The sequence below is a fragment of the Rhizomucor pusillus genome, assembly GCF_041956525.1.
Source record: "Rhizomucor pusillus strain CBS 183.67 unplaced genomic scaffold VTP01scaffold_9, whole genome shotgun sequence".
NCBI classification, from domain to species: Eukaryota; Fungi; Mucoromycota; class Mucoromycetes; order Mucorales; family Lichtheimiaceae; genus Rhizomucor; species Rhizomucor pusillus.
This window is the reverse complement of record NW_027192151.1, coordinates 821,668-848,098: the sequence shown is the minus strand read 5'-3', so window position 1 is coordinate 848,098 and position 26,431 is coordinate 821,668. Positions and strand designations below refer to the sequence as shown.

General features: G+C 46.1%; 13 protein-coding genes across 13 annotated transcripts; 7 read left to right on the top strand and 6 right to left on the bottom strand.

Annotated features, from left to right (window-relative positions):
- Positions 1 to 1,116: 1,116 nt before the first annotated feature.
- VTP01DRAFT_10845 (uncharacterized protein) lies at positions 1,117 to 3,227 on the top strand (the record flags this gene model as incomplete). The annotated part of the gene is made up of 6 exons (XM_069379252.1): positions 1,117 to 1,167; positions 1,240 to 1,309; positions 1,383 to 1,785; positions 1,867 to 2,489; positions 2,562 to 2,870; positions 2,938 to 3,227. 6 exons carry the CDS (start codon positions 1,117 to 1,119, stop codon positions 3,225 to 3,227), a joined length of 1,746 nt encoding a protein of 581 aa, XP_069239245.1.
- Positions 3,228 to 3,464: 237 nt separating this feature from the next.
- Positions 3,465 to 4,360, bottom strand: VTP01DRAFT_10844 (uncharacterized protein; the record flags this gene model as incomplete). Its single annotated transcript, XM_069379251.1, has 6 exons — positions 3,465 to 3,513; positions 3,576 to 3,706; positions 3,771 to 3,827; positions 3,884 to 4,009; positions 4,092 to 4,224; positions 4,350 to 4,360. The coding sequence occupies 6 exons, from the start codon at positions 4,358 to 4,360 to the stop codon at positions 3,465 to 3,467; spliced, it is 507 nt and encodes a 168-aa protein (XP_069239244.1).
- A 125-nt stretch (positions 4,361 to 4,485) lies between these two features.
- Positions 4,486 to 5,139, bottom strand: VTP01DRAFT_10843 (uncharacterized protein; the record flags this gene model as incomplete). Its single annotated transcript, XM_069379250.1, has 5 exons — positions 4,486 to 4,531; positions 4,657 to 4,702; positions 4,757 to 4,885; positions 4,945 to 4,986; positions 5,064 to 5,139. The coding sequence occupies 5 exons, from the start codon at positions 5,137 to 5,139 to the stop codon at positions 4,486 to 4,488; spliced, it is 339 nt and encodes a 112-aa protein (XP_069239243.1).
- A 1,444-nt stretch (positions 5,140 to 6,583) lies between these two features.
- On the bottom strand, positions 6,584 to 8,661 carry VTP01DRAFT_10842 (uncharacterized protein; the record flags this gene model as incomplete). The annotated part of the gene is made up of 4 exons (XM_069379249.1): positions 6,584 to 7,577; positions 7,745 to 7,853; positions 7,905 to 8,139; positions 8,221 to 8,661. 4 exons carry the CDS (start codon positions 8,659 to 8,661, stop codon positions 6,584 to 6,586), a joined length of 1,779 nt encoding a protein of 592 aa, XP_069239242.1.
- Positions 8,662 to 9,388: 727 nt separating this feature from the next.
- On the top strand, positions 9,389 to 11,332 carry VTP01DRAFT_10841 (uncharacterized protein; the record flags this gene model as incomplete). Its single annotated transcript, XM_069379248.1, has 1 exon — positions 9,389 to 11,332. One exon carries the CDS (start codon positions 9,389 to 9,391, stop codon positions 11,330 to 11,332), a length of 1,944 nt encoding a protein of 647 aa, XP_069239241.1.
- A 278-nt stretch (positions 11,333 to 11,610) lies between these two features.
- Positions 11,611 to 12,479, top strand: VTP01DRAFT_10840 (mitochondrial 54S ribosomal uL24m domain-containing protein; the record flags this gene model as incomplete). The annotated part of the gene is made up of 5 exons (XM_069379247.1): positions 11,611 to 11,721; positions 11,797 to 11,892; positions 11,954 to 12,057; positions 12,125 to 12,264; positions 12,331 to 12,479. The coding sequence occupies 5 exons, from the start codon at positions 11,611 to 11,613 to the stop codon at positions 12,477 to 12,479; spliced, it is 600 nt and encodes a 199-aa protein (XP_069239240.1).
- A 205-nt stretch (positions 12,480 to 12,684) lies between these two features.
- VTP01DRAFT_10839 (uncharacterized protein) lies at positions 12,685 to 13,783 on the top strand (the record flags this gene model as incomplete). Its single annotated transcript, XM_069379245.1, has 4 exons — positions 12,685 to 12,698; positions 12,755 to 12,887; positions 12,950 to 13,537; positions 13,595 to 13,783. The coding sequence occupies 4 exons, from the start codon at positions 12,685 to 12,687 to the stop codon at positions 13,781 to 13,783; spliced, it is 924 nt and encodes a 307-aa protein (XP_069239239.1).
- Positions 13,784 to 14,744: 961 nt separating this feature from the next.
- On the top strand, positions 14,745 to 16,067 carry VTP01DRAFT_10838 (uncharacterized protein; the record flags this gene model as incomplete). Its single annotated transcript, XM_069379244.1, has 6 exons — positions 14,745 to 14,802; positions 14,860 to 14,991; positions 15,069 to 15,299; positions 15,352 to 15,528; positions 15,607 to 15,893; positions 15,975 to 16,067. The coding sequence occupies 6 exons, from the start codon at positions 14,745 to 14,747 to the stop codon at positions 16,065 to 16,067; spliced, it is 978 nt and encodes a 325-aa protein (XP_069239238.1).
- A 123-nt stretch (positions 16,068 to 16,190) lies between these two features.
- VTP01DRAFT_10837 (uncharacterized protein) lies at positions 16,191 to 17,497 on the bottom strand (the record flags this gene model as incomplete). The annotated part of the gene is made up of 4 exons (XM_069379243.1): positions 16,191 to 16,898; positions 16,955 to 17,116; positions 17,177 to 17,320; positions 17,414 to 17,497. The coding sequence occupies 4 exons, from the start codon at positions 17,495 to 17,497 to the stop codon at positions 16,191 to 16,193; spliced, it is 1,098 nt and encodes a 365-aa protein (XP_069239237.1).
- A 591-nt stretch (positions 17,498 to 18,088) lies between these two features.
- VTP01DRAFT_10836 (uncharacterized protein) lies at positions 18,089 to 20,345 on the top strand (the record flags this gene model as incomplete). The annotated part of the gene is made up of 5 exons (XM_069379242.1): positions 18,089 to 18,407; positions 18,486 to 18,761; positions 18,842 to 20,020; positions 20,086 to 20,270; positions 20,331 to 20,345. The coding sequence occupies 5 exons, from the start codon at positions 18,089 to 18,091 to the stop codon at positions 20,343 to 20,345; spliced, it is 1,974 nt and encodes a 657-aa protein (XP_069239236.1).
- Positions 20,346 to 20,565: 220 nt separating this feature from the next.
- VTP01DRAFT_10835 (uncharacterized protein) lies at positions 20,566 to 22,095 on the bottom strand (the record flags this gene model as incomplete). The annotated part of the gene is made up of 7 exons (XM_069379241.1): positions 20,566 to 20,737; positions 20,805 to 20,978; positions 21,039 to 21,355; positions 21,416 to 21,515; positions 21,582 to 21,714; positions 21,773 to 21,989; positions 22,054 to 22,095. The coding sequence occupies 7 exons, from the start codon at positions 22,093 to 22,095 to the stop codon at positions 20,566 to 20,568; spliced, it is 1,155 nt and encodes a 384-aa protein (XP_069239235.1).
- A 141-nt stretch (positions 22,096 to 22,236) lies between these two features.
- Positions 22,237 to 23,920, top strand: VTP01DRAFT_10834 (uncharacterized protein; the record flags this gene model as incomplete). Its single annotated transcript, XM_069379240.1, has 6 exons — positions 22,237 to 22,331; positions 22,393 to 22,636; positions 22,694 to 22,947; positions 23,021 to 23,298; positions 23,388 to 23,636; positions 23,706 to 23,920. The coding sequence occupies 6 exons, from the start codon at positions 22,237 to 22,239 to the stop codon at positions 23,918 to 23,920; spliced, it is 1,335 nt and encodes a 444-aa protein (XP_069239234.1).
- Positions 23,921 to 23,946: 26 nt separating this feature from the next.
- On the bottom strand, positions 23,947 to 24,839 carry VTP01DRAFT_10833 (uncharacterized protein; the record flags this gene model as incomplete). Its single annotated transcript, XM_069379239.1, has 4 exons — positions 23,947 to 24,131; positions 24,193 to 24,483; positions 24,555 to 24,702; positions 24,768 to 24,839. 4 exons carry the CDS (start codon positions 24,837 to 24,839, stop codon positions 23,947 to 23,949), a joined length of 696 nt encoding a protein of 231 aa, XP_069239233.1.
- Positions 24,840 to 26,431: the final 1,592 nt, after the last annotated feature.

The following is a 26,431-nucleotide window of genomic DNA, read 5'->3' as shown; positions in this document are numbered from 1 at the left end:
GGGCTGAGTGGCTTGCTTGAAGACGACGCAGCTGCCGCAGCAGGCAGGCATGCGAGCACAACCCATCTGCGCCGCCCGGACTGCGAGCCCACATCTGCTTTCGCTCTATCTCTCTCACGCTTAGAGTCAAACAAGTTGCTAGTCCTGCTGCAGCCTTTCTCTTTTCCCGAAGCACATATCATATTGTTCACTCTTGTTTCGTTGCATATTGGGAAGAAGTGTTCTTAAACCGCATCATTGTCTGAAGCACTAGGGGATTTACCAAGCAGATCGTCAGATGACTAACTGACTTTTTCTTTTGCAATCTCATAACCAAATAAAGATGAAAGAAAGCTGCAGTACAGAGAGTAAAGTCTTGGATTATCATTTTGTTTAAGAGCTCGATATCTGTTCACAACAGCAGGGCTTCGGGTAGTTGGACCGGATAGTACTGTATATCACATTATCCTTCTAAACTGCAGCGGTGCAATCATCCGTCTTTCTTTTTGGCAAGGAGCAAACTGCCTGGGATGCAACAAAGGACCAGTGTGAGCCTCGACGCTGCACTTGCTTGCGGGCCGGGGGCTGCGGACATTCGACGGTTGTGATACCTTGGTTCCAGTCATCGAGAAACGATGACTATCGGAGGTTTGTTCAGGTTCCCAAAACGATGGACTGCGCCTCGCCGGTTACCGGAATGTTTTGCTGTTGTGATTTCTGCACAGAAGAATCTAATACGCACAGGATTTTGGAATGATGGCCCCAAAATAATGTTGACTGCAATAATACAGTAGATGAAAACATCCCGCTGGAGCAAAATTCTAGGCCTCGTTCATTTGTGGTTCATTAATAGAGCAATGAAAAACGGATATCAGAAACTAGTCGACTAGGCATAATCTAGAGATAATCTCACTGTGAACGAGTGCACACAATAGGAATAACAATAATCGATAGCTACAGAAGTGCAGGTGCACACTCACCCACCCACTCACCCGCATTACACTAGTGACACAAAGGACGATTTAAAGTTCGAAAAACCCAGGTGGGAATCATGCATTTCTTTTTCAGTTGAACATACCATGACTTACGAAAACGGTAGCGTCTTCTTTCCTCTCTTCTTTTGCATCATACTGATATATGGGAACCAACAATTATCAAGTTAAGCACATCATCAACGACCCAGCTACAGTTAGTAGATTTAATTTTTGGAGCAGCCGTTGGTCATCATGCTAATGCTTACATTCTTCTTTATATATGCAGCTTGTCCCAGAAAGCATACAAGGACTATGCTATGCAAATCCAAACCTTCGCTGGATAGAGGACACAAAAGGTAGATATATAGAGATTCGCGTAGGAGTGCATATCCGTTACAAAACTCTCTAATTAACTTTGTGTCCAAAAAGTTGTATGCAGTGTGAACGCGTCCGAGATTGCCAGCGAGCAAGTGACGCTGATCGCGGGCGGCGGGGCGGGTCATGAGCCTGCGTACGCTGGCTACGTCGGTCCCGGTATGCTCACAGCTGCAGTGTGCGGTCATGTATTTGCGTCGCCGTCTGCTATACAGGTGCTGCAGGCTTTGGAGTGCGTGCAGTCGCCACACGGCACGCTTGTTATCGTCATGAACTATACGGGCGATTGCTTGAACTTTGGGCTAGCAGTTGAACGCGCCAAGGCACGTGGTATCAAGGTCGGCATGGTTATTATTGGAGACGATGTTTCTGTTGGACGGCAAAGTAAAGTGGGTCGCAGGGGCATGGCAGCAACTGCGCTTGCCGTCAAGATGGCGGGCGCTGCAGCCGCACGCGGGTATGTGGCAAACATTGCAAGTCCTATGTACATGTATCAAAAGCGGCAAGGATGCTAACAAGCCGGGATTGTTTCACATAGAGAACCTCTGGAGAAGGTGATTCAGGTCGCAGAATATGTCAACAAATATGCAGCTACACTGGGCGTTGCACTTGATCATTGCCATGTTCCTGGCTCCAAACCACTCACGCCTTTAGCTCCAGATAAGATAGAGCTGGGCATGGGTATTCACAATGAACCTGGATTCTCCAAAACCAAGCTGACTAGCAGTCACGAGCTGGTGGGACAGATTGTTGATCTAATTCTGAAGCAGGATGATAAGGAACGATCCTATCTGCAGTTGGATGGCGGAACCAACAAAGCCGTCTTGATGGTCAATAATCTCGGTGGTATTTCGCCGCTGGAGCTAAACCTGGTGGTCAAAGAAGCAGTATCTCGCATTTCTCAGAACTATCAGCTTATACAGTTGGAGCGAGTTTACGTTGGTACGTTCTTGACAAGCATGAATATGCCCGGTTTTTCCATCACTTTCCTCTTGCTGGAAAAAGATCGAGATTTCGATGCTTTATCTTTACTCGATCATCCTACAAAAGCGCCTGCATGGCCTTGCGTCTCTACAGTCGCATTTGCGAAGAACATAACCATGTCTCCACCTCAGCGTTCAACTGAAGCCCATCCAGCATTAAGCGCCGCTCCTGCTCAAGGTAAACCCAGTAGCCATGAGGTTCATTAGAATTAATCTGCGTGGAGTGCTAACTGGGGGCATTTTGCTGCAGATACAGACTCTGCAAAGATAATAAAGATGGTGAGCTCTGCAGCTACTTCAGTGATTGATGCAGAACCCGAGATCACACGTTTCGATACAATCCTCGGCGACGGTGATTGCGGTACCACGCTCAAATCAGCAGCTTTGGCTATCCTCGACTCTCTCGACCGTTACGCGACAAAATCACCGGCCGATACCATACTCGGCATCGCAGATACGATTGAGCGAACAGTTGGAGGAACATCCTCAGCCATCTATTGCATTTTCCTGAATGCTCTGGCAGGAGGGTTAGCAAAGCATTCAAATGACTGGACCAAAGGTATATGCATGAAAGGGAAATTGCTCTGCCACTGATATCCGTACATGCGCTTATACTTTATTCGCAGCTGCGTCGTATGCATTGGATGCTCTTGAAAGCTACACATTAGCCCGAGTGGGTGACAGGACGATGATGGATGCTCTGATACCCTTTATAGAAATTCTGCAACATTCAAGTTTTGAACAGGCAGTTCAAGCAGCAAAGCAAGGTGCAGAATCCACTCGATACTTAGCAGCACAGATGGGAAGGGCATCCTACGTAGCTTCAGAGGTTGTAGAAAAAGCAAAGCTGCCAGATGCAGGAGCTTGGGGAATTGCAGCACTCGTACAAGGACTTTACAATGGATGGGCATCTTAGGCAAATGACGGTGTCCAAAGAAAAATCTTTGACTCGCGTGTATTTGTCTGCTTTTTCTTCTTTCGTCTTGTTCTGTGCTGCTTGGTTGATCTTTTTCTTCTTTTCTTTCGTATGTATAGATATATATATAATTGTATCTGCGTGTGCGCAAAGGTACGAACATGTCATGGCTGCAACTGGATAGGCAGAAAATTTCCAACAATGATAGTCTACATGTGTCTGTGTGAGCAACAAGGACTAAAAAAAAATCGACGACTGATCTGCAGTTAGTGTGCATCGTACCGGTCTACAGAGAAGAGCATGTGAGCTTCTTGCAGAAAAGGCAAAGTATCAATGCAGTATACTTGCATGTTATATTTATCTCGCCGGATTGTGAATGAGAAGCAGCAGGAGAGGACACTTGACTTGGTTTGATGTTTCAATATACACGATGTCAGGACCGCCTTTTGTCTTGCATCAAATGCAATATTTCCATATTTCTTAACACACAATTAACTCCAATGTGGTTTTTTTCCTTCTTTTTCTGTTCTGTACATGCTTTACCTCCCAGTAATTAACCGTCGATTCTTCTGCCATAATTTCATAGATGCAAAGCTGGCCCTACGACATTGTTAATAGCGGACCCTAACAAAATGTTTGCTTTGCTGTTTGCATACATCTCTCAGTTTCTCCACAGGCACGTCGATCAGTGCTGCAAACTCCTTATTCCCTTTGTATATTTCACCCGTCCGCCGCCATAAGCATGCTGGTATTGCCATGGCGCTGAAGACTCTGTCGTAGTCCTACAGCAAAATAACGTCAAGCGAACTGTTCTCTGCCTCCCTGCTTCGGAGGAGAAAAAAGGGGAGAATTATAGTTCTATACCAGCAATAACCGCTCAAAAGCTTCTTCTACCAGTATTAGATCGACATCCGTTAATGATTGTGCAACGTCACGAAACGCTGGCCGAAAGGTGCCCATAACATTCAGAATACGCTGCCGACTATTTGATGACATGCTATGTACATTTCAAGAGCGCGTGTCCGAGTGAGAATGCGAGGTACAAAAAAAAGAGGAAAAGAAAGAAAGATAAACATGGTTTTTCCTGTCTCTCTCTTTCCTTCTTTGCTGGCGCAAACCTACTGTTGGTCCATGTACCGCTGAAGCCGTGCATATCCATTTACATAATTGTAGGGTTTCAGGAATCCCGCCTCGTATTTTGCATTGATCACCTCGTTCAGTCTGTCCTCGAGTTTGCCGTCATGCGGGTCGGCGGCCGTCAAAAAGATTTGTCTCGACTTTCGTCCATATCGTCAATGAAATCACTGGTGCCCGGCGGAGACGTTAAGAAATATATACTATATATACATCCTACTTCTTATGCCTTGCGTCATTTATTCTCCTCCCCCTCCATCTCCCTGCCATGCTCCCCCCTTGTACCGCAGCTTACTTGATGATTGTCAACTCATCAGATACATTGGGGAACGTCAAACTATCTAGAACAAAATCGCTTGTAAAAGTTGGAGTTTCCTACGCCCGCCAGTACGTACCCCTTGATTTCACGTCGCTCTCTGCCAGAGAAGGCGACCGCCGCTGTACTTTTTTACCCGTGTCGGCTCGTGGCTCGTCGTGGCACATGTGGCCAATGCTCCGCTTAATACAGCGCTGGCATGGACGCCCTAAGAAGAAATCAATCAGTTGAACGTGCATTCAAAGGTTTGGGAAACTGCTTTGCTACCTTCATCGCATGTCATATGTGATCGTCTGCAAAATACACAGGCTGATGGACAAGAAAAGAAAGGTTAATAAACCTCTGAAAGGGCCCCAATTTAGTCAATAAACGGCGCTTTGCAGTACCCAGAGAGACTTTCTTTCGCTTTCTTTTCGTGCCGAGATCTGGAGTGATGTTGTTTGAGGTCACCATTTGCGACATTGTGGAATGTGGGAGGAAAAGGGAAGAAAGAGAGAAAGAGAGCTGGTTTCCCCACATTGTGTTGCCATGGATGAGAAGGTCTTGGGGGGTGCAAGGCGGAGCCTGTCTTTCACTTGGGGGATGGTACACCAAGACTGAACAGAAATACACTGCAGACTAGAAAACCTGTAAGCTCCGGAAAAGCTTCAAGAGTCAGTCTGGAAATAGCAATGGTTTATATGACAGAACAGGAGGCTTCAATTTCCATTACATCCAGTCCTTTGTACTGCGGGTAGCATTAAGCTAGTCTGTATGCATATAGCCAGCAGTGGAAAGACATGCCATTTTTTTTCCTGATTATTGGACTGGATTCTAGCTGAGTGGCGGGCGAGAAAGAAAGAAAAGAATATAGTATACATCAACATCATATGATGTATCAAAGGTAGCCTAGAACAATTGGCCATACGGGGTTTCGTCACATACACAGACAATACTCTCTGCATGGATTCGTTTGTCAACAATTACAGTGCACCAAGTATCATAATATATCCGCAGACTCTTGTCTTTTAAGCCTCGGCTTTAGTGGAAGACAAAGAACTACGCATACTTAAGCTCGAGAGGCGCCACCCGTTAATTTGCACTTGCTCGATTTTCGTTTCAGACATGTGGTGACCGTCGCAGCAGCGCAAACTCCTACAATTTTATTTTGCCAAAGACTATGGACCAAGTCTTCTTCGTGATATGTACATGTCAGAACGAAGGAGTCAGATACTTTGAGAAACGGCTAGTCGGCTGTTTGTATTGCCAAGTCATAAAACCATATATTGCTCTAGTTTTGACTTTTTAACTGTGTATAGGCTATTCTTTTACTCCTCCCCCCACGGTCCCGCACCCCCAAAACACACAGTTTCCCAAACGGCTCCCGTGCATCTGTTGCAATGTGCCATTGTACATGTACATAGTGAATTCATTGTTCCTTTGCAGATGCGAAAGGTATCTCGATCAAACAGACGCATTTTTCCATCGTACATTGTAAGGCATTAGGGGAATGGAAGAAATCGTGCCATAACTTAATTGCCACATAAGAATCTGTCTGACCGCAGCACTTTGTGAATGCTTTCAATAACATCGATTGTAGTACGCCACCTTGCATCACCTTGTCCTCCTTCGGTTGCTTTCCTCCGCTTTCTTAAGTAGATCGTGTCTGAGAGTCTGGATTGCAGCAGCTGCGCGGGTCATCTGCCGTCGTGCAAGGAGAAGATGCTGCCCACCATCGCGATGGACCTGACTAAAGGCAAGAGCGCTGTGTGACATTCTGCTGATTTTGATACCAAATGGTATCGCAAGATCTCAATGCATGATTAGATTAAGAATGGAAAGAGCCAAACAGAATGGCCATATTCTGTCATGTGCCATCGTCTTGCTTCACGAGTCATGGAGAGCGGACATTGGGGATGATTGTTCTTTATTGTTTGGCTTTGCCACGTTCATGTCTTGACAGCACTGCTAGAAGATTCTCTTCTTCCTCGTCATCGTCATCGTCGGTGCTGCTGGAGTTCTGATCTGTTCGTTCATCTGGTTTGTGGAGCTTGCGTCTCATCATCTGAGGCTGCTGACCATGCAAAAGTAGGTCTTTGCGTGCCTCAGCCAGCGCAGCTGCTTTATCGGCCAAACTAGATATGGGCGTTTCTGCTACAGCCCGACGTTCCGTCTCATCATCCGAATCAGGAAAGATATGATGGATATGCATATTGTTGCTGCTGGTACTGCGGGTGCTTCTTGTTGCGCTGCTGTCGGTCCGCTGATGATCTTTGGATATCGTCGAGTCTCGTTTGTCTTTTTTGTCTGCGTTCACGTTGCCATCCTCGCTTTGAGTTGTTGCGGTGGACAAAACATCTGCGGCGAAGTTCAAATCACCGCCGAGAGATAGGCGAAGCGATGGAGGGTTGTCTGTTGCTGTCGCGCTGGTAGCGGCAGGAGAGCTGCAGACTGAGGATTGGCTGGTGTTATCATCAAAGGAATTCATGTCTGTACTTAGTGATTTTGGCAAGACAACATTGCTCGATAGATTGTTGTTGCCGAATAAAGATCTAATTTTGTTTTTCTGTTGTCCTCCTCCAAGATTACGCGGGGTGCGCAATATGTTGGATACGCGTTTAAGCACATTGCTGTCAATGCTGCTTTCGCTGTTGTCGTCCGGCGGCACTGTCTCGTAAATGAAACGTGGCTCCAGATATACCGCTGGTGTCATTTCCTCCGTTAAGGGCAACGTGCCAATGACGACTGGGATATCAATCGTCAGCGCAGCGAGTGATTGAGCCCCAGTTTCGACATTGATTTCTATCTGACTGTAGTCCTCGTCTGCAGAGCGTCTTCGATCTTGCAGCTGCGCACGTACGCGCACTTTGTATACTATTTCCAACATGCAAGCATTGATATCGACAGTAGGTGATATAGATCTAGGTATAAGCAGTGATCGACCAATCGATTGTGAATAACTGGTATCCGCATTTACATCAACGTCGGCTTTAACCGAATGTACAATAGAATCTTGCAATCGGTATGAACTGCTTCAGTTAGACCCATAATAACGAATTGACGTGGTAGATCTAATATGTTGTCTCACCGATTTTTGCAAAGCACACGACATGAACGCAACAAGGCAATGGTAACTGCCTGTGAACGTTTATATGTCGTAAAATGTTTGATAATAACAGTGACAGGAATAGCTTGATCTGCACTGAACTTTAGCAGAATGGCCAATCACTTTTTCCAAAGTGACTTACTTCTCACGTATCCTTTCTTTGGCAATGTTACAAGCATAGTGGCAGACTGTATCCCAGTTGGCGAATATGATGGGGACGAAGATATAGAGGCCTGTTGCGGGTCGAGCTGATGTGATCGTGTAGTATCGATGCGTTGCAATACGGGTACATTTATTTTGTCGTATGCTTCTATCTCGGGATGATCCAAGATCGCCTCAATGGTATACAAGACGATACCACCGATATTGACTGTGCTCTTTTTTTGATGATTCGGTTTTGTTTGTCAGCATGTATGGATATACAGAGGTAGGATTTAGGTAGGATCAACTCTTCTAACCTCGCTGCAACTCGGTAGCAAAGTGTCTACCGGCACTGTAAATGAAAATGGAAACGAGTACTGTTTGTTGGCAACAAAGACAAGAGCAGGCTGCCATCGTTCAGAGTGCGCGGATGCCTGCAGCGCAAGCCCAAAATCATCCATGCTATTCACGGCTGCTTTCCGAGTGCCTGGTTCACTCGGCGCATCGGTGAGCAAGTCTAGCTCTGCCACCTCACGGAACAGGAGCTTTTCGTCATGAATCAAACCCGCAATTTGCACGCAGATCCTCCCTGACCATCGCAGCTTGATGCTCCTGATTTCCAGCGGTTTGCTAGTTTCTAGTGTGACATGTCCATTCACCTCATCTTCGCGAAAGTAGTACTTCTGGTGGTCCAAGGTAATGTTCAGGGACACTTTGCAGCGTTTGACAGCGGTGCTGCTTTCAAGGATACGTTTCATCTCGCGGGCAAAAGAACACGTTCCGAGCGTGCTAGGCCACTCGTGGTAGCAGCTCTCGCTGTCAACGTAGGACAAATGTTATCACCTCACTCTCTCGCTCTTTGTGTGGTGTGTGCACGACCCTAGCAGTTGAGCCCATTCCATTGATGGATACAGCAGAAAGTCGGCTTCACACAAAGCGGAGAACCCACGCAGGTTGTGCTACAGCAGAAGTTAACGGCGTTTGCCCTGCTTCTGATTCCTTTTTTCTGTGGTTTTTCTTCCTCTGTTCCTGGAGTTTGGTAATTCTGTGCAACCTACAATGTATGACTTTTTTAAGCTTTGAATGATAATAGGCAAACGCAGGATTGTCACTACGATGGACGATGGCTTGCCTACGGTGTAAAAGTAAACGCGAGTCGGCGCAAAAATCTCATCTGTTTTCCACCGTCGTTCTATTTTTTTTTGGGGTCGCAGAAGTATAAGTTTTGGTCAATTTTGATCTGCATCTGGTACCCAGACTAAACTTAGCGAATTTATTTATTTGCTTGTTTCATGCTGGATAGATCATGATAAGGCAGCGTCAAGTTGCTCTCCCTGCGATGTTGCATTCCTGGCTGTCAGAAGGGGGCTGGTTAGAAGATCAAAAGATCAGATAAGCCTTTTGGAGCGCCGCCATTTAAATAGACCTGAAGGTCTGTGTGGCCCCAGATGCAATGTTTACAATTTTAATGAGCCGGTGATAACAATGCCATCCATAATACCCTACCTCTCGGGCGGACGAACCTTGGACGGTGTGCGAGCCCCGAGTGAAGCCTTGGATTCTGACGACTCATTGGCCGACATTGAATCTTGCATCGACGATCCAACATTAGCACCTCTCGGAAAACACGTTACCTTCCGGAAGAAGGACAGAAAACACACTGATGGTCAAGTCGAAATAAAGCGATCGGACGCATCAAAGGAAGTCTCCAGCGATGGATTGCTTATGCTGCGCAGGCGTGGCATGGAAAGCGACGAATTGGCACGCCAATTGCAGGATATGATGAGCAATGTGTCCATATCCACCAGCCCTTTCCGTGATCTCGTTGAATTGGATATCTCAAGAAACCGCCTTGCTTCGCTGCCATCCGATATCGCCATGCTCCAACATCTCAAAATCCTCAATGCTTCCTCAAACCTTCTTGCTTCCATTCCCGATGTCCTTTACCGCTTGCCACAGCTTCAAGTCCTTATCCTCAACCAGAACCAATTGGAATCTATTCCTTCCGAGATGCCCATCCATTTGCCAAACCTACGAACGCTTCGAATGGCCGGCAACCGCATTCGTCACATTGATGCTGATCTCAGTCTGTGGGTCCGCATGCGTCAGCTGCAGCTTGGTTCCGTATTTGGAGGCAACCTTCTCACAGCGATACCAGATCAAGTAGCAGATATGCCAATGTTAGAAGAATTGGATCTGTCACACAATCAGCTTCGATATCTCCCTAGCAACATGCATATAGCCACTCTCATCCATCTGAACGTATCCGATAACCAGCTCGGAACATTACCACCCTCGATTTCACAGTGCAGGCAGCTTCGAACACTCAATGTATCAAAAAATCACCTGGCCACACTACCGGCAGATCTCGTGCAACTCTCAAAGCTTGAATTATTTGATGTCAGCGAAAACTTGCTCTGCATCATGCCTGCTGATATCCTGGAGCGCATGCGGAGCACGACTCTGCTTATTACTGGCAATCCACTCACTCAACCTGGCCACTGCGACTTGTCAACGAGTGATCCCTATACCCGCGTTTTGCAGCAGATGACGCAGCGCGCTGTCCCAATGACTCCCACAGTACTCTCCCGTGACCAATGTGGGCCCTATGGCTCTGGTTGCGAAGGCCCAAGTACTATTGGATCACCCCGGCGGCAGCGGCGGAGGATATTAGCAGATGAGGATCACGATGCAACTATTGATCACGAGCTATCCTTCCGCGCACGCCAGCTAAACGTACGAGGCTCCAGCCCGTCTTCACCGCAGCTCATATTATCACCACCACCAGAACGTCAAGTAGAATTACGAGCTCCAGAAGAACCTCGAGTACAACAACAACAACAACAACAACAGCAGCAGCAGCAGCAACAGCAACAGCGGCAGCAACTATTAGAGTATGATAGAGACACGCAGCAAGCAGAGGAGGCCGATGACGAGCAGGAAGAGGAGCAAGAAGGGGAGGAGGATATCACAGAAGAGCAAGACTCAACTGCCAACAGTTACGGGCTTGTGCATTCACTCCGTGAATTGTCTCTACGCACAATTCTTCGAGAACGACTGGAAGTGCCGCTTAATAGACTACCAGACCACGTTGCAAAGGATATCGACCGCAAGTACCGTCTGTGTGCAGCTTGTCAGCAACCTTTCGTCAACGAGTGGGTGACTTCTGTGCAGGTTAAGAGCTACAAGGGACACCCAGCGGTTGTTCGACGTGTCAGGTTCTGCACGACGGCCTGTTGGCAGACATGCTTAAACAAGAGTAAAGAAGTGCAGTCTAGGTCAATACCGGCAGTGATGCCACCGCCGCGTGTTGTTCCAGGCACTATTGATTGGATCGAACTGGCCGTGGCTGCAGCAGCCGAACAGGAGAACCAGTATGCCAGTCATTTCGTTATACCTTCCTCATCCTCGACACCCTCCACTGTGTAAACATGCCGTTTCCCTTTTTTTGTGTGTTCTTGTTTGTTTTTCTTGTTTCTAATTTCCTTCATACTTCGTTGCAATATATACCACAGTACTCTTGTCTATACGAACGATCAAATAAACACTTTTTTCATACCGATGATAATTATTAGTATTCTTTCGGGTTATTCCAAATTGGCAGTGGAAGATTTTCGGATTGCCGGCGGTGGTGCCTAGTGGCTTATGCGGACCATGATACGAGCAAGGCAAGAGCTGGCAGGGGCCTCAATTTACCTTTAACAATAATGTCGTCCCGAGCGCTTAATATGATGAAGAGCCAGAAGGCACGGATTGAAGGCCGTGTCGTCCGTGCAAAGGACCAAATCAAGACCTGGAACATTGTCAAGGGCGACAAGGTACGTTTCGATTTAGCAGCACCGCCCGCCGTGTATGAATGCTGTTCTGACCGATATCTTGCTATATGCATGTAGGTTGCTGTCATTGCCGGCAAGGACAAGGATACCATTGGTACTGTAAAGTCGGTCAACCGTCGAGCAAACACCGTCATTGTCGAGGGTAAAAACTTGGCAAGTATCGCAGAAAAAGCAAAAGTCCCATCCTGTCCTTGTTATTAAACCTCGGAAGCAGGTATACAAACATGTCCCGATTACTGCAGAGTCTCCAAAAGGCGTTGTACGCGTTGAAATGCCAATTCATTACTCAAACTTAATGTTGCTCCATCCCGATACACAGTAAGAAGTCAACAATTCAGAGTATCTGCATGGACGTTGCGGTACTGACACAAAGGTGCGCGCGTAGAACACCCACCAAAGTCGACCGCCGGCAGGTCGAGAAGACATTGGAGGATGGACGGGTAGTAAAGCGATGGGCTCGCTTTGTCCACAACACAGATATTGAGATTCCAAAACCAGAACGAACCTATCCTGACAAGACACACGGTAAGAACAAAGGTCGACTTTTCAAAAACATTGCATCCAGTGCTAATGTGGGGTTAATGTTTTCAGGGGAGAAGTTCTCCACACCGCCTGAAGAAGTAAGCAAAGTGACATTCGAGGGACTGAACGTAGGCGTGCCGCCTGTCCCGCAGGATCTTGTCAGAGAATTGCGAAATGTTTACAAGAAGCCTTTACCTCGCCCAGCATCCTCTTCATAAAAATCCAAAACTCCATATTTCTCTCTCTGTCGCTCTTTCTCTCTATTTCTGTTCCATAAACCTTCTACATAGCCCAGATAAGAATGGCAAATTGGAAATGTCCGTGCTGAAATTGGTGGCTGAGTGAACTTTTTCGGAAGATCACTGCATTTTTCCTCCCAACCTCACTCTAGCTAACCTCTCAACCTTTTTGGATACCAGACACATGTTGCGCACTGTGTATGTGAACGAATTGAGTAGGAATCTCTGCAACGTTTCTCACAAATCATCTATAGCAAAGCCAAGAACGCACGCTCAAAACGATTCTTGAAGAATCGTGAATCTAAAGTTCACGAGAACCCAAAGACGGCGCTTTTCGTCCGAGGATCAAGTACAAGCCAAGTAGTTCAGGATGCATTAAAAGACCTGGTACGTCAGCGAATACATGGCTGGTTATATATTTGCTGAATTTGCTTACGCTGTAAATACAGTACTCGTTGAAGAAAGCAAACGGTGTGTTTTTCGGCAAGAAGAACGAGATCAAGCCTTTCGAAGACGAAACCAAACTCGAATTCTTTTCGCAAAAGAACGATGCAGCGCTCATGGTCATTGGCAGCCATTCCAAAAAGCGCCCTCACAACTTGACCTTTATACGGTTTTTTGACCACCAGGTTATGGATATGTACGAGTTGGGCGTGGAGCGCATCGTGCCCATGAGTCTCATTAAAGGACCCAAGTGCTCCATCGGATTGAAGCCTGTGCTTGTTTTCAACGGCGAACGATTCGACTCTGACGAAACTTGCCAGAATATCAAAAACTATTTCCTCGACTTTTTCAACGGAGAGGACACAGATGCTGTCAACTTGGGCGGATTGGAATATGTAGTAAGCTTCACAGCAACACCGGATAACCGCATCTTTTTGCGATCCTACTTGGTCGAGATGAAGAAGAGTGGACAGAGAACACCGCGGATAGAACTCCAGGAAATGGGTCCTATGATGGACCTGGTTATTAGACGAACCGAGAAGCCCAAACCTGAAATGTGGAAGAAGGCCCTTAAGGTGCCAAGAGAATTACAGGTCAGTTTGCTGTTTACATTCTGGAAATAAGGACATATGACTAACCGTTTTCAATAGCCCAAAAAGGTCAAGAATATCGAAACTGACGAGTTGGGTGACCAATATGGACGTATTCACGTTGGTCAGCAGAACCTGGATAAGATCCAGACGAGAAAGATGAAGGGTCTGAAGCGACGTGCGTCAGTGGACGAAGACGACGAGAACGAAGTAGAAGAGTCCGAGGCAAAGCGTGCCAGAGAAGAGTAAACACTTACATCACACATATGCCAACATCTTTTTCCTTTGCATTTCAACAAACGATATATTTCATTCACATGAACTTGCCTCTGCTATTTTGCAAATATAATAAAAGAAACAGGAATCCTGGGATTGATCAATTGTAGACCGCCTACTTGCGATCTATGCAGTTCCAGGTTCAGCACAGCTCAACAACAATGCGGCGCGCCCTTGGGATCCGTTGGGCTGTTGGGCAGACGATTAGCCGATGCATGTAGCATTTGTTTGTACAATTAGTATTCGCATATATTGTGGTTAACATCATTGCATATGCGTTTTGTTTGTCGTTTAATCCTTGATACTACACAATTGCTGGTTACCAGTGATATAATGCATTTCAGTTCTTTAGATCTCGCTTAACGCAGCTGTTGCTTCCGTCGATACAATTTAATGGAACAACTACGAATATTGTTACATCGATACCATCTTGAATAAACCGATTCAATAGGAGAGTAAAGTACTGTACCTTTCCCATTCCCAAAGGGAGGAAAGAGGGGCACAACAGCAAAATAAATTCTGTGTTTGAAATGGGGGCAACATCGCGTCGGCGGAGACGGAGGGCAGAAGCTCGGACCATTTTCTCGCCTTCTCTCTTCCAGCACCGCCTTGTTCACGTAAGACCTGCCGTTCATCTCGAGAGTTGTGCCGCAATTAACGATCGAGCTGACCATGCTAAGTTTTCTTCGCTGCTAGTATCTAAGTTTCTGTGTCTTTCTTTGCAAAAGAGGAGGCTCAAGTAAAGTACGCGATCTTTTAAAAGCTGTGTGGAATGAGGGGCCAGTCGAGAGTAGCATAGTAGCAGGGCAGCGGGAAAAAAAAGATAGATAGATAGAGAGATAAAAGGATAAGAAAGAAGCATTAGACGGATTAAGAGGAGTGTTGGGTAATAGACTATTGATGATCCGCTTTATCTCCCCGCGATAGAAAAACCATGAACGACATTGTAGAAAACGCGGACGTGAATACGATTATTGAGCGTTTATTGGAAGGTACGCATAGGGATCAGCAACGGCAGAACATATTCTGATGCTAGGAATGCGGTACAGTGCGCGGAAGTAGACCAGGAAAACAAGTGCAGCTCTCTGAGAACGAGATTAGATATTTGTGTGTCAAAGCACGCGAAATCTTCATAAGTCAACCCATCCTGCTAGACCTCGAAGCTCCTCTTAAAATCTGCGGTAATAATGATGGGTGGAGAGCGGTGTTGTGAGTGTGAGAAGCAGAACGGAGCCGCTGATATGACTGTAACACACAGGTGATATCCACGGTCAATACTATGACCTGTTACGGCTCTTTGAATACGGCGGCTTCCCACCCGAGGCCAACTATCTATTTTTAGGCGACTATGTTGACCGAGGGAAACAATCGATCGAAACTATTTGTTTGCTACTGGCCTACAAAATCAAGTACCCTGAAAACTTCTTCATCCTGCGCGGTAACCACGAATCGGCAAGCATCAACCGCATCTATGGATTTTACGATGAATGTACGCTTTCACCCGTTTTTCCAGTGAACACTGAACTTACAACGCGCGCTAGGCAAAAGACGATATAATATCAAGTTGTGGAAGACGTTTACAGATTGCTTCAACTGCTTACCTGTCGCAGCCATCATTGACGAGAAGATCTTTTGCATGCACGGCGGTCTTTCGCCTGATTTACAGAGCATGGAGCAAATCCGACGCATAATGCGACCGACGGATGTCCCAGACACAGGTACTGTACCTGCATAACTGCGCAAATTAAGGTTCAGAGAGAATGTGAGTGTCGCTAATCAGGGGTAACGCTGTATAGGTCTGCTCAGCGATCTGCTCTGGTCAGACCCTGACAAGGATATCACCGGATGGAATGAGAATGACCGTGGAGTATCCTTTACATTTGGACCAGACGTTGTCACCAAATTTTTGCAAAAGCATGATATGGATCTTATATGCCGTGCTCACCAAGTGGTTGAAGACGGTTATGAATTTTTTGCAAAGAGACAACTGGTGACTTTATTTTCGGCTCCAAACTATTGCGGTGAATTCGACAATGCTGGCGCAATGATGAGCGTCGATGAATCCTTGCTCTGCTCCTTTCAGGTGAGTTTAAAAGCAAGGGGAAGGGGCGTTGTTTGGATGATCATCAGCATATTCACCAGCTCTGCACCTTATCTGAATTAGATCTTGAAACCGGCAGAAAAGAGATCAAAGAATGCATACAACGGCGGTGCCGGACGAGGCAGAGGCAAAAAGCCTGTGAGCAAGGTCATGTAAAAGAGAATGAATGCATCGTATATCCCCATCTCCCTTTCCATGTTATCCGCAATCTTCGTGTCGTAAATTCCCGTGCCTTTATTGAAACAAGACCAATGGAGGTTTTATTCTTTTTGTGTATTCTCAATATTGGCCATTTGCTTCATGATCGTAGCACACCTTGTTTAATTGATGCTGGATAGCATGCTTGACAATGCGCTGGTCCAGATCGTACCAGTAGCGTAGTTTGGATATCTTTTTCATATCGAGATCAATGACCTTGATGTGGTACGGCAGTCTGCTTCCGTCTTCTAGGTCGATCGTGCTCTCGGATTCACAAATTGAAATAAACACAGAACAATCCTTAAAAGTCATGGACAAGACGAACTCCAATACCCGCTGTCTATCCGTCTTTTCTGGCGAGTCCATGTCTCGCACTACTTGCTTCCAGAGTTCAATGTCGTGCACCGGCCAAGACTCAACCTTGTGCTTTTCGTACAGCGGCAAAATGCCTTCAACGTCCAACGCATCGAGACGTCGCTGCAGATACGCCAATCTCGGTAAGACTGGTTCCTTTTGCAGGACAGCCAGGGATACCTGTATTGGATCAAGTTGTCGATCAGAGTCGCGCGGATACGATGCATTGAACTTGTCGTGTTGTGGTTCTTGCGCAAGCGCTTGCAGAGCACGCTTCATGCGATCATTTTTCATCGAGTACAAATCCAAAGGACAGTACTGGGTATCTCGGCGATGTTTTAACCAGCTATGCATACAAAACCGGCACACTCTGCTCTTCATTTCCTTGTTTTCTTTTGCAATGTATTCTGAGGATGGTAAAAATCCCCATTTTGGCTGCAACACCATCTGTTAAACCAACACCTGGGTTTACATGCACTGAAATATTTTACCTTGATCTCGATCGTCAGACGGGACCGGTAAGTCAGGTCCGGGGCCAAAAAGGCCCAGGTAACGTTTACATTGATATTGTGGATGCAGCGGTGCTCTGGACGATCCTGGATGATCTTTTCTGACGCTGCTACCAGGAAATCACGTGGAATGTCGACCAGGGTCTGGAGGTAAGAATGAGCATAGAGATCTTAACAATGGCAGTAACCTGCTGCAATCGTTACCAAGCGAACCACGTATTCCTGGCCGAGAAGAGGTGTGATGACATGGTTTGCGAAATCAAGCGCAAAGTATGCGTCAGCTTTGCTCACAGGCAGATCAACATCGATGGTGGGGTCATATTTTTGCAGGCGTAGCACTTTGCCTTGCTTCAAAAGGGCATGGTGAGCATTAATAGCAGAAAGAAAAGGCCGGGGAAAAAAAGAAGGGGCAAGTTAGCCAAGTATAGAATAGCAACTAACCAGGTCTGGACTGTTGCCAATGTATCGCAACACAACATTCCTATTCCCTTCGGCGGCGTAAACCCATTCCGAAATATTAAACATGGAGAAGGGAAAAAAACTTTGCTACTATTCTGGACAGTGTAAGTTAAAATGCTCCGCTTGGGCATGCACAGCGACGAGTCCACGCGGCGTCATTGTCATTGTCAACTGTCTCGTTGTTATCAAGCCGGTGAAAAACTTACCACAACTCGTCACGAACTCTGAAACGATTTCCCCCGCTGGGCGATCTGGAACATGCTGCGGCAAAAAAAGGGCGCGTCACAATACCCTCTGGGTAGATGTGACAAGAGCTTGTAGGCTCTTGCGGTATGGCAATCAAGACATATCGAGCGCATAATTTTTGTGATAACGGTGGTTGACTTTGGCTTCGCCTCAAGCCGGAACCACCCCCAAATTACAAAGAAAATGAAAAAGGAACGTGGTCAATAAAAGTCTTGTTTGTGAGCAGCTCGGGTTGGGTGGCTCCTCGTTAAGAAGAACACTAATGTGGTGGGGCCAAGCGAGGACAACCTTTTTTTTTGTGCACCCCTCTTTGGTTAGGTGGTGTGAACTTTCCTTCTCTCTTCCTCTCTTTCTTTTCTTCTTTCACCTCTATCCCATACATTAGCATATCGCCTGCATACCCCTCTTTTGATGTCCTCTACTGCAAAAAGCAGCTATACGTTCTCGCCTCTGAAGGATGTATTTTCTTCTCTTCTAAGTAGTAACAGTAGCAACAGTTCCCGCGACGTCAGTCTTGGCATACCAACTGCGGCCCCAGACGCTTCGCCTGCGCTTGCATACCCACCCAAACCGTCATTGTCTTCCTCCTTAAAACCACCGGCTGCTTCGGAATCAACGACGGCAGTCAATCCGAGGACACGACCTGTTTCTTCGTCGCCATCGTACCAGCAACGTAATACGCGGCCGTTGTCCGAAATAATCCGGCCAGAAAGCTTCGTATCTCCAGAAAGTGAGTGGCACGTTCCTTCTTTTTCTCCTGCCTTTTTGGAAAAAGAGCACGCAGCCCTAACTTGCATAAAAAATATAGCGGAAGCATTAGATAGATGGTATGAAGATCTGCAAGATTATGAACAAAACTTGGAGAGCATGGCATCAGCGAGTCTGGATGCGCGTTTCAAAGATGAACTGCAACACGTAGACCAATGGTTCAGTTATCTGAACGAAGCTGAACGGACGACTACGGTGTACACTCTGCTTCAACACTCGAGTCCCGTGCAAATACGGTTTTTCATTACAGTCCTGCAACAAATGGGCAAGAAGGATCCGTTGGGGTCATTGCTGTCACCAGCATATCCCGAAAAAGGTAAAAGGAACAGAAGATTACGTTTTCCTTTCTCAAACTAGTCGTGCTAACTTTGCCCATGTTGTGCATATGTACATCAGCCGATATGCAGGCACAGTTATCAGGCGCTATGCTTAAAGCAGAGCTGGAAGCTAGCCAGCGCCTCATGTCGGTGCTACCCTATCACAGGGTTCCACGTCAGCAGCAGCAGCAGCAGCAGCAGCAAACGCAGCGGCAGACCAACAACGCACTCAAGGATAACAGCAGCAATATTGACCGTCATTCATTTGCACTTGGGGAGGGAGATGAGCATCGTCTATTTAGCAACAGTTTTGGGCTATCTACAACCGGAAAGAATGCATTTGGATTGAACATGGAAGACGCAGCTTTCATGAGCCGTCAGGCGCGGCTAAAACCGCAAGCACGAAGCCCAATGTTTGGAAGCAACAATGCGGCCAGACCACGATCGGTGATCGAGGGCGATCTATCTTCTATCTTTGGCAACAGCAGATGGTCGTTTAACCCGTCATCTGGCGGTATGGTGGGTGCGATGGATAACCACCGGACTGCCACGGGTAGACCAAAGTCTGCTGACATTTCCAACTGGTCGTTTGGATTACAATCTGGTGACCCTGCAGCCACCATAGGCTCATCCTGGGGCGGTTTATCACCAACTCTGAGCACGTTCAGCGAACGTGGCAAAACAATAGAACGCCCAAGCTCGGCATCAGAGGTTGACCAACACCTGAATGTGCTGGGAAGTCCCTGGAGTCGAAACGTTGTTATGAACAACAGTAACAACAACGACGAAGTGAACTTTTCGAGACGCGGTGCTAGCATCCCTGGTACGGTCCCTGAAACTGACGAGCGTCAGCAAGTAGCCAATATCGTATTCTCCATGTACGACGGCAATCAACCTATTCCACAAAAGAGCACGAGTACCCACAGCGTCAATCAACGCAGGAAATCACGCAATGCATCCCCCGTACCCACAGCCTCGAATTCAGCCAGTCTTGCACCGTACTGGGGCAAGAATCCGAAACCACGCAGTGGACAGCAATATGGACGTTTCTTGAATCCCAATGATATCATGTCAGAAGGCGAGCATGATTATTTGAGCGACCACAGCGATGCGTCCAACATCAGCAGCAGCAGAAATAACAACGATAACAGTAATCACCAATCACGGCAGGGCAACGGCAAAAAGAGGATCTTTGGACAAAGATCATCCAACAAGGAAAAGAAATATGTGGATGTAGTAGATATGAAACTTTTGGAAGGTGAGTAAGAAGCGCAATAGGGAATCCGAGAGTCTGACTGACGGACTGATGTGTGTGTTTGCTAGATATCCCGGCTTGGTTGAGAAACCTGAGATTGCATAAATACAATCCTATCTTTGAAAGCATGAAGTGGCAAGATATGATTAAGTTGGACGATGACGCACTTGCAGCCAAAGGCGTCGCTGCTCTGGGTGCTCGACGAAAAATGCTCAAGATGTTTGAGCAGGTCAAGCAACATTGTGACAGCAATGTAAGTATATTCAGAGTCTGGCTGGATTGGAAGGCTTGATATCTAATATTTTCGAAATAGAACATACCCTACTGAAGGCTCGATATATCCACTTAGGCACATAACAGCTGCTTTGATTGGCATCAATTTATATACTCTATTGCCAAAGTCATCAGGGCAATGTATACTCATTATAAGGTTTTCTTTTCTCTCTTTTTTCGACTCGATAAAGCAAATTTCATTATCATCAGAGAATGACAGATCTGTACTGTACAAGGGATATGCGAATTCGTGTTGGTATGATCTTTCTTTCTCTTTACACGCCCAGGATCTTGAACTTTTCGCCTGTCGGTACTTGGCTGATTACTACGCGACCAGCGTACGACAATGACGCAAAGGTCCATGTGTCTGCAGTGCTCCAAACAGATGCGTAGACACTATCTTCATGTTGATCGTACGTGCATATCAGCCCGTCGGATGGTCTATAGCTACCCGTCGATAATAATATTAGTAATTTCTCGAATATGATCATTATTTTTGCGCTTGACGACTCACCTGCTCCAGTAGCCTTCGGAATGGTTGTTTTCATCCTCTTGCGATGTCTGCTCCTCACTGCGGAGGTACGAAGCGGACGAAACAGAAACAACATTGTGAAGGTTAACGAGCGTGTCTGAGCCGGATGTTAACAGCAGCTGGTCATGAAACCGATTAAACGCAACGGACCATACCCTAGTTTGAGCATGTAAGTGTATTGTCTCCACGCCTAACCAAACATTGCATGATATTTACCAATGCGTGTGGCCCTCTACCGTCATTGCCGGCGAAGATAATTGCCGAACATCCCATATCGATACCAGGGCATCGTCGCCACCTGTAACTACGTGGTACGGCTTGTTCGGATTGTAATCCAGAGCGCGGACAGTGCTCTTGTGTGCTCGGTGCTTTGTAAAGGACGTTTTACCAGATCGAAAGTCCCACCCAGCAAGATTGGATCCAATCGTAGTTATCATATTCTGCGTATCATGCGGATTCCAAGCTGCATTTGTGATATCGCCGTCATCTTCGTCTTTATCATAAATAGTAGACGTATCTATGGATATCTCGGTCTACAGGAAGACTTTTCTAAATATCTTAAAGAAACGGACCCGGTCATCTTTTCAGCTTACTGTCGTAGATGCATTGTTCAGTCTCGCAACATGCAACTGCTGCGCGCAAGTACACGCAACCCGTGATGTATTTTCCTGACTAGTTGGATCCCACAATACACTGCCGAACGTTCAGCTTGAGTGTACATGCTCTCAACGCCATATCGCATATATAGTTAACTCTTACCGTGATACTCCTTCGTTTTCCAAACTCATCAGTTGCTGCAACGCGTGTTTCGTGCCTACGCCCTCTTCAGAAGCAGCATCAACACTGTTGCGCTTCCACAGAGTCGCCTTGCGCTGTCGTGGATCATTACCAACTGATACCTGCCGTGTCAAATTATCGAGTTTGGGTGAACAGAGCTGTTTGCACCGTACCTTGGCTGTGACATGTAAACAGCAGCGTTTCGTTTACAGGAGAAGAGCTTATATCCCACACTTCATCGGGATGCTCATACAATGTTGATACAATCTCGGACTTGCTCTCATCAAACTCGAGAAGACAGACGAGATTGTTCCTGACGCCGACTGTGCCCACTAGGAACTTGCTGGTCTCGCCGCCGTCTTTGCTAGCTACAGCGGTCAAGCACCGGGCCTTTAGGTGAGGAACTGTAAGTCCTTTTTACAGGAACTGCCTTGGCCCAGCTTTGTCTTTTTACCTGGTGTCTCAAACCATACACCCAGGAACTATCGCTTGCCATGAAAGGAAAGTCGACATGGTTTGTGCCTCGCTCATGCCGTCAAAAAAAAAGAGAAAAAAGCGCGACGCTGCTGAGTTGCCACGTTGTCCATCAGCTCTCTCTTTTTTCTTCGCACCACTGCAACCCCTCCTTCCTTGTAAAATGTCCTACGTGGCACCGTATCTGGACAATGTCGACTACAAATCCTACGTGATCGGCTTTAGCTGCGCGGTCTATGCTTTCGAACAGTACCTCAAGTAAGCTCTCAACTGCGTTGCTTCTATGTCTATTTCAGTTCATAACGCATAAAACGTCAAGCTACCGGCAGCATCGCAGATATCTGATGCGCGATCGGCCCAAAGAGCTGGCAGATATTGTCAACGAAGCCGACTTTGCAAAGTCGCAGAGTTACAATCTCGACAAGTCGCGCTTCGCCTTTGTCGAGAATACGTTCAAGCAGGCATTGGTCGTGCTACAACTCCATTATGATTTTCTGCCATGGCTCTGGAATTTGTCTGGCCAAAAGATGCTCCAATATACAGGATATGGAGAAGAATATGAGGTAGGAAGGAATAGGTTCATTGTTGTATTTGTAATTAATGCAAATTACACTGCATAGATTGCACAATCCATTGTTTTCATTTGTATCTATTCCTTCATGTCGACCATTGTGAATATTCCATTTTCGCTCTATTCGACATTTGTCGTGGAGCAACGTCATGGTTTCAACAAGCAGACTATTGGTTTGTTTTTTACCGATATGTTGAAGCAGCTCGCTGTCGGCGGCGTCATCATGATTCCGTTTTTGGCAGCTTTCCTTTGGATCATCAAATCAACCGGCGATCAGTTCTACTTTTACGTATGGCTCACGGTGTATGTGTATTCAATCGGGAATAGTCGAAATGCAACCTCCCAAAAAAGAGCTAACTGATATCATCATTCCTAGCGTTGCCTTCCAGTTCTTTTTCATCACGATCTACCCGACTGTTATTCAGCCCCTATTCAACAAACTCACTCCTTTGGAGCAAGGCGAGCTACGTACCCGCATCGAAGAACTGGCTGGACGAATTTCATTCCCATTGAAAAAGCTTTATGTCATCGATGGTAGCCGCCGATCGAGTCATTCGAACGCTTACTTTTATGGCTTTGGCAAAAATAAGCACATTGTTCTCTTTGATACACTTATTGAGCATTCCAACACGGACGAAATCAGCGCTGTTTTGGGTAAGGTGTCCTGCCACACACGCAATAAACGCAATTGATGCAAAGGATGTGCCACGAGTAACTCACACTGCCCTCTCCTTTTTTGACAGCACATGAACTTGGCCATTGGTCAATGAACCACACAGTCAAGATCCTAGCGGTCACACAAGTGTACATGTTTAGCATGTTCTGGCTTTTCTCGCATTTTATTCACAATGTCCAGCTTTACAATGACTTTGGATTCTATACGATGCCAACACTGATCGGATTCTTGCTGTTCCAATACATCTATGCACCGGTAGACAGCGTCGTAGGCTTCTTGATGCACGTATACCAGCGCAAGAACGAGTACGAGGCCGGTAAGTCCAGGATCTGCCACACATTGATGCTGATCTGTATAAAAATAATTGTTCTCGTATACAAAATAGATGCGTTTGCGTTGAAGCTTGGATATGCATCAACCCTTAGGAGTGCATTGATCAAACTCAGCGTCAAGAATTTGGGTGGATTTAACGTGGATCCTTGGTACTCTGCGTGGAACAGATCTCACCCCAGCTTGACCGAGCGACTGGATGCACTTGGTGTGATGCCGACTTCTGATAAACCGATCGTAGATGTTAAAGACGGCAAAAAGTCAGAGTAGATATTTGGTTTAATAGACTTGAGGAATCATGCTTGTTTCTGAGCGTCTTTGCTCAATTTTTCGATGCGTTTCCTGAGTTCTTTCCTGACTTTTCGCATGGGCGGTAAATCGCCAGCTGTTACGTAGAACAGCCTCTCTAGGTTGACATTCTGATGCCCTAGTGTGGACATGAGACGCTGCACCAAATTATCCGTGATGGCGATCACATAAACTATTATATCATCCTATCTCAGCCCTTGTATCTTTACAACGCAGCCCATGCTCGTTCTTACCACCGCAGTCTGCCCCGTTGTCCTGCTGGGGCGTAGGCACTGGCTTGAAAATCGTCTGCCGCGTGAGTCGCAGCAAGGGCACCATGCGGCCTGCGGTCAGACGAGCCACGTGCTGATTGGTGCCGTGCAATGTGTCGTAATAGTAGAACGTCAGATTGGGCCGACAGAATACAAGTAAGGACCAATGTGATCCACTGTATCCCGCCTGAGGCTGTGAGTCATTCACAGGGATGAAAATATATCTGTATCTATCGAGATGAGGTGGCAATGCAGATGCGAGATAGGTCGGGTCTTTTGAGCAGTGTAAAGGACAAGGTAATATGAGTACCGACTGCTGCCGCAGGTAAGGCGTTCTCTCTCACCTTGGAGATGCAAAATGAGCTGTACAATGCCTGGTCGAAGTAGCAGAATGTGAGCATTTGAAGTGCATGCAATTCGCTCGAGGTATTCCATATGGAACTCAATGATGGTATCGTTCAGCCAAACGTTGTCGGCCAAGGTGTCGAAGTCCTGTCGTTGTCCTTCTTTGTTACTTTACGCACGACTGCAACCGTTGTCATGCCATTATTTCTTACATGCTGTCGTATCATTACATCGTGGAAATGGAGGATGGTTTTCGTCTCGGAATTCTTTTTTCGTAATAGCATAAGAAAGGCTGCTTGTCAGCCAACAGCAGAGACCGCTTTACGTATTAAGCTCAGGCTGCAGTATTGGGGAATGTTTGTGGTGGCACCGGACCCAAATCCTGTTCATGCTTTCCGTAACCTCTAACCATTGTTGTCCTTATCCTGCTGAGGAAATGGTTTTCCAATACATACATTATTATTTGTGCCTTGCTTATCACGCTACCCTGGTTTGGTTAGTCGAATGATTCTATTCTACATAACATTCCATCGAAAGATACTGGTCATGTAAGAGCCTAGTTATGTTACTTGCAGCCTAGCTAATACATGTCCGCACAGAGCCTAGCATGCGTGCACTTTCAACCTTCTTTTCCAGACTCCAGCCTCGCAACAGGTTGTCAGATCGCTCCTTTGAAGATATCCATGTGTGACTTGTTGCAAAGTGTTCTCTTCTTGGTCAGCATCGATAACAAAACATTAATAACCATAGACGTGAAGGAAATATGCGCATAATAGACGACAAAGACAAGTGCAATAATTAAATTTCCAAAGCTAAACTAGGATTTATTGATTTAAAGACAATATAATAAAATGATAAAATGGATATATATCTTCCACTTGCGAGCGTCACAGTCTGGACCTAGATAAACAACAAAGAATACAGTCAGCATTCCATTGCCATGCCAAATAAAGATATGCAGTAAGGGATATCGCGCAGAAAAGCAACGATGTTGGGGTATCAGACAGGTTTAATAAGGTAGCTAGCTTTTTCATCACCGCTCTAAACGAGCTAAAGCCAAATGCCAAAGGTCATCATGTCACGCGAAAGTCGATGTGGGTGGGAAACAAGAATTGGAATAGGATTATACGAACCTTGCTAAAGTGGAAAGAACGAAAGAAAACCGCGTCGCAAACTTCGTCTACGCTTTTATATCTTGGCGGGGATAAATGAAAAAAAAATTTTTTCTCACTGTGCGCCTGTCGCCGCCTTGAACGAGTCTGGGTCCCACATCAGGGACTAGTAGCAGGAGTTAGACCATTAACTACTGTCTATAACGGCACCGTAGGTTCAAAAATTCTCTTCATATACTAGAGAGGTTGGATAATCAATTCGTGACTGAGCAAGATGTCAACTGTACATCATCGAATACTTCCTGCTGATTTCGAACCGTCGCCTTTATTGTGGCTAACATAAATCATATACACGTGTTTCCGTAAAGAATGAAGATACAATCTCTATGTGATCTATGATCAAAAGTACTAGGCTAAGCGCGACATATTAATATATCAGATTCAGTTTTTGAATAGTGGATATGAGGAGGATTCTTGTTTAATATTTCAACCAGATATATAGATCAGTCGCGTACAGTGGCGTGGTCATGGCATGAACAGGTTTTGCCTGGTAGTTGCATGTTGGCTACAGCAGCAACAATTGAGTGATTATACTTAATCCTATCGAGAAGCAAGCAATTCATCTTTTTGTAACATGGAGATCGCCTAAAAATATTGAATCAATAATACTAATAATGAACTGTAAAGTTCTCGCACCGCACAAAGAATGCAGCAGTGCATAGCGTTTAGATCCCATCGTTTTGGATAAGATGTTATGGAAGGAG